Source organism: Myxocyprinus asiaticus, chromosome 4, assembly GCF_019703515.2.
Source record: "Myxocyprinus asiaticus isolate MX2 ecotype Aquarium Trade chromosome 4, UBuf_Myxa_2, whole genome shotgun sequence".
Lineage (NCBI taxonomy): Eukaryota > Metazoa > Chordata > Actinopteri > Cypriniformes > Catostomidae > Myxocyprinus > Myxocyprinus asiaticus.
Genome location: NC_059347.1, coordinates 62,660,001 through 62,671,663, shown reverse-complemented (window position 1 = coordinate 62,671,663; position 11,663 = coordinate 62,660,001). Strand labels below are relative to the sequence as shown.

Below are 11,663 nucleotides of genomic sequence, written 5' to 3'. Positions count from 1 at the left end.
GCCAACAAAACATACAATAAAACATTCCTGATTGCACTGACAGGTACACTACTAAACTATATTACTTTAAGAGAAGAATTATTTATGCTGATAATTGATATGAATAATAATGTAAATGCAACAGTTTATTGAAGATTTATCATATTGTTTTTATTTTTATTTTTGGTATTTTATTAAAGAATAACCTCTTCAGGCCGTGTGTTTCTTATGGTTAGAACATAAGAACACCCCTTAGCTGTACTAGAACACTAGTTAGGAGACTAGTTAGTGATCATGTGTGGTTCAGCTGATGTGATGATCTGTTACTGACACCTGCTGTTCAACAGCACTCTGAACACATGAAGGTTTCTACTGGAGAAATGTGAATGTTCACATTAATAATGGAAGTGAGAAACTGAATCAGACAGTTCACTGTTAGCATTGACAGCATATAGAGCAGTCCCTGATTATATGATTACAAACATAAGAGGATCATATGGTGTGTATAATCTCATGCATATGCCCTTGACACAATGTGAAGTCATGAACTCCTGGAGCCACACACTCACTGATCTAGAAGAGAGAACCACAACTATATAACAACAATAACAACCTGCATTACATAATGTTATTTATTTTTAATAAGGCCAAGATAAATTTTAAGTACAGTAATTCAGTTGTTTTCTCCAAGAAATGTGATCAATAATCTTCACTATTTACTAATCGGTGTCTGTTAAAACAGTCTCCACATCGAGCTAATGCAAGAAAACACGTTTGAGACCTACAAACAGTTCAATGAACCAAAACCGAAATCGAACAGAATTTTTGGCAGAACATAACTAAATTACGGGCACAAATGTACAAATGTGTGTTCCAGTGAGACACTTACAATGGAAGTCAATGGGGTCAATTCTTGGAGGGTTTAAAGTTAGAAATGTGACGCTTATAATTTAATAAAAGCACTTACATTAATTCTCCTGTTAAAACTCGTGTATTATGTGAGCTGAAAAGTTGATTAAATCATTTTTACAGTTGTTTAAGGGTTTGTTGTCATGGTAACAAAGTTGTAAAATTGTCTGTCTTTCCACAGATGCGGTTAGTAAGTGATTTTCTCACAGTAAAATCATGTTAACACACATATTGTTTATGTCTTGTGTCTATACTTTTGAAACAGTGAGTATTTTAATGTTTACAGATTGACCCCATTGACTTCCATTGTAAGTGTCTCACTGGAACACACATTTAAAGAAAAGGAGGGACGAGTCGAAATTAATTTTTGTGGTAATCAACATTATGACACAAATGCTGTCCATTGATCTGAACTTGTGTTGAATCCGGAATATTCCTTTAATATACTGAATTAATAAAAATCCAAATAAACTATGTGCTGATAAACTGCAGCTGAGCATACTGATGGACATCATTTTATATCAGAGTTTCTCAGGTTTGTTCTGACAGAGTCAGCAGGGAAAACATTCATAAATGCAAATATTAAGATTGAAAATAGGCTTACAATGTTTAATCTTTCTGGTAGAAGCTGGTCAGATGTCAACATGGACCTGTTGTGTGACATGAACTCATCCTCAAAAACCATCAACTACAGATCATCAAAGAAACCACCCAGAACACATTCAAACCAGAGTCACGTCAGTCACGTGTTTTGTGCTGTGAATTATTGGCTCAATGCAACGGTCAATATTCAGTTTTATATGGCAGACAATTTTAGTATTGTGTTGTTGAATCACCACTAAATATTTAAAGTGAAATCAAGAGTCCTGAATCAAAACCAGAAGACTTACTTCTAAACTCTCACGTGTGTTCTGCACTTCTTCACATGCTCGTGTGTTATATAACAGAATAAATAACAGAATTTCTTTTTTAATTTAGCAGCAAGGACTTCAAAAATCCTTCCGAACGCACACGTTTCGTTCTAGCTGTACTCCAACATTGATTTTCTAGATTGTCAGACAGAATTTCAGTGTTTGATGCAGATATGATCTAACAGACAGCATCCAAACATGTGCGTGTGATTTTTATCAGGCAGAAGAACATCTTTATTCATGACGAGCCCTCTTTATATTCCACATCACATGTATAACATCTGTAAACAAGGTTAAACACAAGCTGTTCCTGAATGTGTTTGACTGAAGGATGTGCACTTTACATCCTGATCACATCATGAACACGTCACTCCAGCAACCCACTTCAGTGAGTTTTCATCTGACGTGTTTCCTACAAAATAAACATGTTTTATTAAAAAACACTTGTAACACAACAGTCACACAGCAGAAATCATTTTCCTTATCAGTAACATCCTTAAAACAAGATACACTTACTCCAGAAGTGAAGCTGCATGAGATTAAGACGTGTTTAAAAGATAAAATAAAAACTATTTGACAACAGAGTAAGAAAAATAAACTTTATAAAAAAAAATGAACAAAAAGTCTTAATCTCGTGCTATTAAACTTCTCAAGTAAATGTATCTTATTTTAGTGTTTAGATACTTTTACTGGTAAACAAGATAAAATACTGTACTAGTTTACACTGGAAAAAACAATAATAAAAATAAATAAATCATTTTCTTACAGAGTCTCGTGTTAATATATATCGAAACTTTCTTAAAACACGATCAAGTTACTTGAGACAAAGTTGCAGAAGATATTTTATTTTGTCTTGTTTTCAGAGAAATCTAAAGATATTTAGTGATGTTTCTGCTTATAACAAGAAAATGTTTATTTTATTACCTCATTAGCAAATATTGGTCTTGTTTTCAAGCAGAAACTCTACTGAATATTGTTTGATTGCTCTGAAAACAGGCTTCATTTCTTCTGCCATATTGTGCTGCATTTTCTTCTTGTTTTAAGGATATTTCAATATTTTTACTGGAAAATAAGCCCAAAATTCTTTTTATAAATAATAACAATTATTTTTTGCAGTGCAGTAAAACAGAAGTTTCAGATTAGAAGCACACTTGTGATGTCTTTCGGTCATGCCACCCGGTGATCTGCTCAGATGTTCATGAAGCCGCAGCGGTCACACACGCATGTGTCCTGCGCTGCCGTTGATCACGCCAGTCTCTGCGTCACCACCTCACGGTACATGATGGAGATGTAGATGAAGAGGAGGAGAATGACGAAGAAATCGTCCATGAAGCCGAGCAGACCCACCACACCCTCCGGGATGAAGTCCAGCGGTGACGCCAGATATGTCAGAGCGCCCATCAGACACAGCAGAATCCTGATGCGGAACATCCAGAACAAACCGCCCACCGAGAACATCTCTCTGAACGCGTGACGCAGCAGTGTGGGGACGTCTCGCAGACGATCCAGCAGCTACAGGAAATAAACACACACGTTTAAACTGATGTTACCGTCCACCTCATACGTGTACTTCCCGAAGGTCACGTCAGTAGAATTGTGTTTTAGTTGACTGTGGTTCTGTGTAAATGAAAGTCGAAGGGAGATTAGACAGAACAAACCCAAACGAGAATGATTGAGGAGGAATAAAGGTGGGATTTCACCTTGTAAGCACTACAATTAATGATGTATTAAAAATACAAATATCATTACATGCAATAAACTCTCGCACAGATGTAAACCAGGGGTGTAACGGTTCAAACGTCTCACAGTTCAGTTCGTATCACAGTTTTAGAGTCACTTGCTGTGTTCAGGAAAAAGAATACTTCTGCCGTATCCAAAGTAAGAACACCCTTTATTTGGTAACAAACACTTCAACATGTGCCCTTAACTTAAAGGCATAGGTCTCCAAAATTCTGTCATCATTTATTCACCCTCATGTTATCCCAGATGTGTATGACTTTCTTTCTTCTGCAGAACACAAATGAAGATTTTTAGAAGAATATTTCAGCTCTGTAGGTCCATACAATGCAAGTGAATGGTGACCAGAACTTTGAAGCTCCAAAAAGCACATAAAGGCAGCATAAAAGTAATCCATAAGACTCCAGTGGTTTAATCCATGTCTTCAGAAGTGATATGATAGGTGTAGGTGAGAAACAGATCAATATTTAAGTGCTTTTTTACTATAAATCTTGCCATTGCATTGCATTTATGCATGGTGAATAAATGATAAGAGAATGTTCATTTTTGGGTAAACTGTTCCTTTGAAGGTTTTTGTCGATGCATATCTATGGCAAACAGTACCCAGGTGTTGTCAGCGTAAATTATAATCGATGAATATACGGCACATGTGTCCAGCAAAGTCTGCAAACAGCAACTGTTCTGCCAACATTTTATTTTTTATTTTTCTATCACTGTAGTAATTGACTGTAAATATAAAATGCTCTCTATCTCAACGCTGTGATGTCATCAACTGATTTCACAGTGATTAAGAGTGCAGCGTGAGACACAAGCAGAGCGAATCCACATACAGCGCAACAGAGCCTTACAGGTGCATGAGCGGAGGTTGCAACCGTGCCTTTTCTTTGCCAAATTGTATCCTCCAAATCCGTTGTTAGACTTGAGGTGAAACTTTTATTTGGAGAACCGTTCCACCCCTCACATAAACACACACTCACAGATCGCGGCTGTCCAGAGAATCTGCGGGTGTAATCATTGATGTCACTGAGAATCAGAGCGGGATCCACCTGTCCGTCTTGTGTTTGAGCACTGCGGTCCGTGTCGTGGAAAAGAGGGAAGAGCAGGGTCACCTGACACACAGAGAAAGGTTAAAGGTCAACACACACACACACACACACACACACACAGTACACACACAAACTAATGAGCATCCCAACACAGAACATGTGAGTGCACATCAACACACCCGACATTCTACACATCTTCCCCCTGTTGTGTGTTTGTTTAAATATTTTGTCTAATGTGACGCTGCTTTCAGCAACCAGTAAGAGTGTAGCACTTTCAGCTCAGTTCAACACATTTTACCAGGTTTAAATCCATCCTACAGAATTCCCTAATGCCAACACAGAAAATCTGCAGAATAAATTTGTGGCAGGGAGGAGGGCTAATCAAGCCCTCGAGAGGGATAAAGGCGACCGGATGCGGCAGTTCGAGAGAGAGTGAGTTAAGGGCAGCTGCCCTGCATGTGTTTATGTTTGTGTCTTTTTGTTCAATTAAAAATTTCTTAGATTTTTCGTCCGGTTCTCACCTCCTCCTTTCTCTTTTACCGTTACATTGGTGCCGAAACCCGGGAAGGAGGAGGGATGCGGCGTAGTAGAGTCCTCGCCACTACCATCCACCCCAAAGGAGCAGCCGCGGCCATCCGCCGGGGGACGGAGGAGCCTGGTCGCCTGAGAGCGGAGGAATGGCCGCCGACCGCGAGGGGAGGAGGGGCTCCTAGCCGACCGCCTGGAGCGGTCAGGGCCACTGCCAGGGGCGTAGGAGACCCCTACTGGCCGCTAAAATGCGGCGGGATCAAGAGACGACCGCTGACCACGAGGGGCTCCTGGCCGACCGCCTGGAGCGGGAGAACCGCTGCCAGGGGCGGGGGAGACCCCTACCATCCATCAAAAACGTGGCGGGGCGTTCCGTCTGCCAGGAGCCGGAGGACTGCCTCCGATCCACCCGGGGAGGCACGGCTGTCGTCCACTAGAGGGTGGAGGAATGGCCGAGGACCAGGCTACGGCGTATTGGAGTACCGGCGAGTACGTTTTTTTTCTCTCTCTCTCCCGCTGTCGCTCCGTGTTGGTCTTTCCCTCTCGTTTTTTTGTTGTTGTTTTTTCCCTCCCCTTGTCACCCTCCCAGGTCCAAAGAGGCAGGGATGACATGCCAGCAGGCGGGGCCGGAAGCAGCAGTTCGAGAGAGGGAGAGAGTTAAGGGTAGCTGCCCTGCATGTGTTTATGTTTGTGTCTTTTTGTTCAATTAAACATTACTTTGATTCTTCATCCGGTTCTCGCCGCCTCCTTTCCCTTTTACCTTGTGACAAAATTCTGTCCTGTAATAGAGAATATTCTGCAGAATGATGTTTGTTACCATTTGTCTGCAGATGGGGCAGTTGATCGCACCGAGCCAGGTGCCATAACGCCAGTAGGCAATGAGGCACGGACCTTTCATTCAAAACAACGAACAAAACATATCAGCAATAAACTTGTGTTTGTTTTCAGTGTAAATTGATCAATATAAGAACAGAGCATGTCCTCACCGCAGAACAGATGGCCACAGTTGGTCTCTACGGGTAGACTGGCGAGCTGGAGACACACGGGACACGACATGTCTGAATAGTACTGATGTCTCGACTCCTGAGACGACACCTGGAGGAGACACTTGTGAGAGTCACAAACACACACTAATATAACACACACTCCAGTGCTCATGTCAATGTGCTGTCTTACACACACAGTAGACTGGAGGCAGGAAGTTATTGTATGGGGGATCCAGATTCAAACCTGTATTTGCAACATGAGCACCATGACTCTGCATGTCTGGATCATATACACTAACTGCTAGGCTGACCTAAGATCAGCTCTGTTGTGTTTTTACACGTGGTCTGATGCTGTAAGTGATATTTTATGGAATGGCACACAGTAAAGGCTGTTTCTCTTCCGTGGGGAATGAGAACACAAAACATGAATGACAGCATTTCATTGTGTTTCAGTCTTTCATTGTGTGGAAAAAAGATGTGATGAATGTGAATGGTGACTGAGACTAACTTAATGTATTACATCTCCGTTTGTGTTTCACAGAAGAAAGAAAGTAATGGATTTGGAACATGATGGAGGTGAGTAAATGATGACATATCACTTTAAAGGAATAGTTCACTCAAAAATGATAATTCTCTCAGTATTTACTCAAGCTTATGTCATCTCAAACTGGATGGAGATATGAGGTGTTTTTATCTATACAATGCAAGTCAATGGGGTCCAACACTTTGAAGCTCCAAAAAGCACATAAAGGCAGCATAAAAGTAATCCATAAAACTCAAGTGGTTTAATCCATGTCTTCAGAAGTGATATGATAGGTGTGGGTGAGAAACAGATCAATATTTAAGTCCTTTTTTTCTATAAATCATGACTTCTGCAATCTCCTCGTGTGGTTATTAGAGAACCTCGTTCACACACTTCCTCATGCTTGTACACACTCTGTACACAAACCAGACACAGTGTTCCAGTTTAGTGGTTTTGATGCCCAGTTGGGCTATTTTGAAAACACAGACTCAAGTTAAAATTATTTGGTTGAGTTTTTTTGGGCTACTTTTTCAAATGTACCACGGTCTGCTAAAGGTTGATGATAAACACTAGAAACAAAAACACAATGTCTGATTGTTGTATAATGATAGCGGGGTTGAGCATCTGGCAACCGCGTGCAGCATCAAAGAATCACTGTCTTGAAGCCTGAATTGTGTTCCAGACGGGCCAGATGTCAAGATTTAAAGTAAGGACGTAAATTTGGATCTTTTTCTCACCAAAAACCGATTGTATCGCTTCAGAAGACCTGGATTAAACCACTGGAGTCGTATGGATTACTTTTATGCTGACTTCATGTGCTTTTTGGAGCATGCTTTGAAATTATGTGTATTGTGAAAAGCGTAACTTGATAATGTGATAGTTGACTTCATACGAACCGGTTCAGTTTGAAGCTGCTCTCTGATGACACGGACATGCTCCTGATTCTCTGGGTGAATCCTGTGCTGCTCATTCCTGAGACACCAGACGAGACGAGAGGACGACCATGTTGTTTAATATTGTGTAGTATTATGCGTGTGTGCATTTTGTGGTTCAGGACAGGTCTGACCTGCTGAGCAGCGCTGCGAGTCCAGCCAGAAACGTGACACTGAGAACCACCACCAGCAGCACAGAGTCACTCACACCTTCAATGAGAGAGTCTTCATCTGCAATCACAGCACTGGAGTCCAAAAACTCGCTGCCTTCCATTACACCTGATCATAGCCACAACACAACTGACCAAAACACAACCAGTGTTAGCTGAAGATAGCCACTGCAGAGAGAGACACACACACACACACACACACACACACACACAAACACACACACGCACACACAAGCGCACATGCACACACACACCCCCACACAGACACACTCTCTCTCTCTCACACACACACACTCACAGACGGTCTCTCTCTCTCTCTCTCTCTCTCTCTCTCACACACACACACACACACACACACACACACACACACAGATACACACACACACTCAAACACACACACACACACACACACACAGACACACAATCTCTCTCTCTCACACACACTCACAGACACACACACACACACACACACTCAGACACACACAGATTCTCACACACACACAGAGACACACACACATACACAACTACAGAGTACCTTAAATTATCACTGAATTACAAATATCTAATATTATAACAGTCATAATCAGTCCAATCAATGCACTATTAGTCAACCACTTTACATTTACACTTTAGTTACTTTACATTTGTATATTTTAGGATGACATGACAATAACACTCGATCAACACATATAATATCAAATATATTCAATATTTGACAAAAGAATCGACAGAAACACACTCACATGTGACGTTAGCAGCTGCTGTTCAAACACTTACATGAGATAACACACCGCAGTTTCAGGCCTTTAGTGCACTTCAGAAAAGAAACTGTGCAGTGAGTGTTGTGTTGTTGTTGTGTTGTTGTGTTGTGTGGTGGGTGTGAATTGTGTTCCGCATTCTTGCTGACGTCACCAATCTGAATACCGGCCCGTGTCTCTGCCTGTATCTTTACGTGGAATGTTACTTATTGTGGAGTGCGATTTATTTACAATAAGACATTTTTTGTATTTTTTTAACGATACTTCTGTGTTTTTTTGTTTTGTTTTTTAGAAGGATTTTCGTGCTGTGTGATTTTGAGTCAGGCATTAGGTGTCTGATCCTGCAGGGTGGCAGCTGAAGGACCCCGCGTGTGACGTCAGAGAGTTTCACCGGTGAATATTCGTCTGTCACCGCCGAAAATATTAATCAAAATCACCGTTAAACACCGTCAGTTCGACACAGTTTCACCCATAATCGCGCTGTGAGTGGTGGATCTTTCGTTTCACGTCGATAACTCGGATTAATTGACATTGATCCGTTGCTGACATTCTCGCGACCGAACAAACAGAGGCATTTAAATCAGAATCCGAATCGAATCTGAATATGAGCGCGCTTGAGACGGTGGATCGAGTTGAGTTGTGTGAAAGTCTCTTGACATGGGTGAGTTTCATGTTTTTATCATCGATTTATTCGAGTTTAACGGGATGTTAATGGATAATCTCTTTGTTTCAGTTGTATTCCGTCTCAATGATCTGATGCAACAAATAATATGAATTTAGTGTTATTTGATTTAGTAGTCTGTCTTTTTTTCTGTGGTTTGTGCTTGATTCGGTATAACGCCTTTATAACGGTCACATCTGTTTACTACATCTGAACTAACGGTGTGTGTGAGAGAGAGTGAGTGAGTGTGTAAGTAATAATTGTCTTTATTTATCACACATTTTTCACATATCCCAGCTAAGCTGGAGTCAGAGTGCAGGGTCAGCCATGATACAGTGCCCCTGGAGCAGATAGGGTCAAGAGCCTTGCTCAAGGGCCCAACAGAGGCATCTTGGCAGTGCTGGGGCTTGAACCCCCAACCTTCTGATCAGTAACCCAGAGCCTTAACCGCTGAGCCACCACTGCCCCTGTATGTGAGTGTGAGTGTGAGTGTGAGGATGTGTGTGAGTGTGTATATGAGTGTGAGTGTGTGAGTGTGCAAGTGTGTGTGTGAGTGTGAGTGTGTAAGTGTGTGAGTGTGAGGATGTGTGTGTGTTTGTCTGTGAGTGTGTGTCTGTGAGTGTGTGTGTGTGTGAGTGTGTGAGTGTCTGTGTGTCTGTGTGTGTGTGTGTCTGTGTCTGTGTGTGTGTCTGTCTGTGTGTGTGTGTGTGTGTGTGTGTGTCTGTCTGTCTGTGAGTGTGTGTGTGTCTGTCTGTGTGTGAGTGTGTGTGTGTGTGTCTGTCTGTGTGTGAGTGTGTGTGTGTGTGTGTGTGAGTGTGTGTGTGTGTCTGTCTGTGTCTGTCTGTGTGTGTGTGTCTGTCTGTGTGTGTGTGTCTGTCTGTGTGTGAGTGTGTGTGTGTGTCTGTCTGTGTGTGTGTGTGTCTGTCTGTGTGTGTGTCTGTCTGTGTGTGAGTGTGTGTGTGTGTGTGTGTGTGTGGTGTAGTGGTTAAAGATCTGGGCTGGTAAGTGAAAGGTTGTAGGTTCAAACCCCATAAGGGCTGAATCATGAGTTATCAATGTGTTCTTGATCAAGCTCTGATCTTCAGGTTACTGCAAGAGGACTGAACCTGTACTTGTGTATATATAAAAGTGTCAGTTCAGTGACTAGTTTGCAATGAATGAGTGTGACAAGGAGGGCATGGCCAGGCCATGATGGAGCACAGTTGGCACTGAATCAGCTGGTCAGTGGGAGAGCGAGATAAAGGGCAGCCAGAGATGCCAGTTAGTTGGACAGAGAGAGATGCATGTGCTGTCTGTATGTTTTATGTTGTTTTAAGTTCATTTATATCATTAAGCTTTACGTTGACTGTTCAGCCAGTTCCCGCCTCCTCCTTGCCCATCCTGAACCGCATTACATTGAGTTGTTCTGAATGAGTCCTGTCATGTGTTAACATGTCCAGCGGGTGTTACAGCTCTTAATAGGATTGTTTATATCTGACACATGGAAACGCAAGCATGTGACATCATCAGATTGACATGCTCAGGACACTCACTGTATTATGATTAGGGTCTGTCACTGCAGCGTCCTGTCCAGTTACACTCACAATCGTGCTGTTGTTGTGATTGGGTCACGGGCATAAGGCAGATAAATGACGTTCTTCAGTTCTCATACCAGCAGAAATACATCAGTGATTGAGTGTAGAAACAGCTCTTGTTGCAGAAATCCAGACTTCTGCTCTGTCTTTAGTCAGTCCTAAAAAGCAGAAGTGAATATCGACCATTAACCAGATTAGTGCTGACTGTCACCTCTGTGCGGGTGATGCTGGTCTGGTGAACACTCCAGACTCTGTTCTGATTGGACAAAAGGGAAGCGGCGCTTTGATTTACTTTCAGTTCCTGTGCTGATTACACTGTCCATAAAGACACGGGGACGTTCTGGAAAATGGATCAGTGCTGAAAATCACTTCTGGAGTTTACAGTTCAGGAAAATGTAAAAAAAAAAAAAAAAAAGAACTTTTTAGGAGAGTAAATAATAACTTTATTCTCTACTTGTCTTCCATGTTTCATAGTAACTGCTCTCAGTTATAAACAATAATACACTGAAAAAAGCACAATAGTAATTCACATTAACTGAAATCTGAAGGATGAAGTTCATCCCTTTTTAGTTGAAGGAGCCTCTTCAGCAATGCCAAACGTACAAATCACAACTCTGCTGTCAGCGTCACCGTTTCAGAGTAATACCACACAAAGAGACATCTCCTTTCACTCACACAGCTGTTGTAGGTTAACTGTCCGATTCGTTTTCCCGCCCCCTTTTTGATTGACAGGATCAAATCGGTTCTGATCATCGTCTGAAAGTGCAGATAATTGCTTTTATCCGCCGACACTGATGTTTGGCCAATACAGCGGTGCATCTCTAGTCCAAAATTAAATATAGTGCTACTCTCAATAAGGTCCGATGTGCACCATTCATACATTTTTGTTTTCACTGAAGTATAATAGCTTTCTCTGCCACTGATAGCGTACCATTTCAGGATAAATTCT

General features: G+C 41.6%; 2 protein-coding genes across 7 annotated transcripts in view; one reads left to right on the top strand and one right to left on the bottom strand.

Moving 5' to 3' along the window:
- Positions 1-2,006: 2,006 nt before the first annotated feature.
- LOC127433411 (E3 ubiquitin-protein ligase RNF170-like) lies at positions 2,007-8,649 on the bottom strand. Of its 3 annotated transcripts, XR_007895883.1 has the most exons (8): positions 8,499-8,649; positions 7,686-7,851; positions 7,516-7,591; positions 6,097-6,205; positions 5,928-6,001; positions 4,514-4,645; positions 2,951-3,311; positions 2,007-2,211 (listed from the first exon to the last, which is right to left on the bottom strand). XR_007895883.1 is itself a non-coding variant. In XM_051685309.1 (7 exons), exons 2-7 carry the CDS (start codon positions 7,823-7,825, stop codon positions 3,045-3,047), a joined length of 798 nt encoding a protein of 265 aa, XP_051541269.1. In that variant the 5' UTR covers positions 7,826-7,851; positions 8,499-8,649; the 3' UTR covers positions 2,007-3,044. The 3 variants fall into 3 exon arrangements, 2 of the variants coding, with proteins under 2 accessions (XP_051541269.1, XP_051541278.1); XM_051685309.1 differs by having other exon boundaries at positions 2,007-3,311; XM_051685318.1 differs by having other exon boundaries at positions 2,007-3,311; positions 8,465-8,630.
- Positions 8,650-8,837: 188 nt separating this feature from the next.
- The window catches only part of LOC127433226 (protein Hook homolog 3-like), a 41,076-nt gene continuing 38,250 nt past the window's right edge, over positions 8,838-11,663 (top strand). For all 4 annotated transcript variants that reach the window (XR_007895862.1, XM_051684949.1, XM_051684953.1 and 1 more), the window contains exon 1: positions 8,838-9,140. Coding sequence is in view for 3 of the 4 variants with exons in the window: in XM_051684949.1 (XP_051540909.1) it covers positions 9,084-9,140 (57 nt within the window). In the remaining variant the exon portion in view is untranslated. The remainder of the gene's footprint in view (positions 9,141-11,663) is intronic.

What these genes read in the sequence shown, in the direction of transcription:
- LOC127433411 (XM_051685309.1), bottom strand. Translation starts at nt 7,825, where the DNA reads ATGGAAGGCAGCGAGTTTTTGGACTCCAGTGCTGTGATTGCAGATGAA. An exon ending in AGCAGCTTCAAACTGAACCG is followed by an intron (nt 6,206 to 7,515) that starts GTTCGTATGAAG and finishes TGTCTCCTCCAG; the next exon opens with GTGTCGTCTCAGGAGTCGAG. An exon ending in GCCCCATCTGCAGACAAATG is followed by an intron (nt 4,646 to 5,927) that starts GTAACAAACATC and finishes TCTGTGTGTCAG; the next exon opens with GTGACCCTGCTCTTCCCTCT.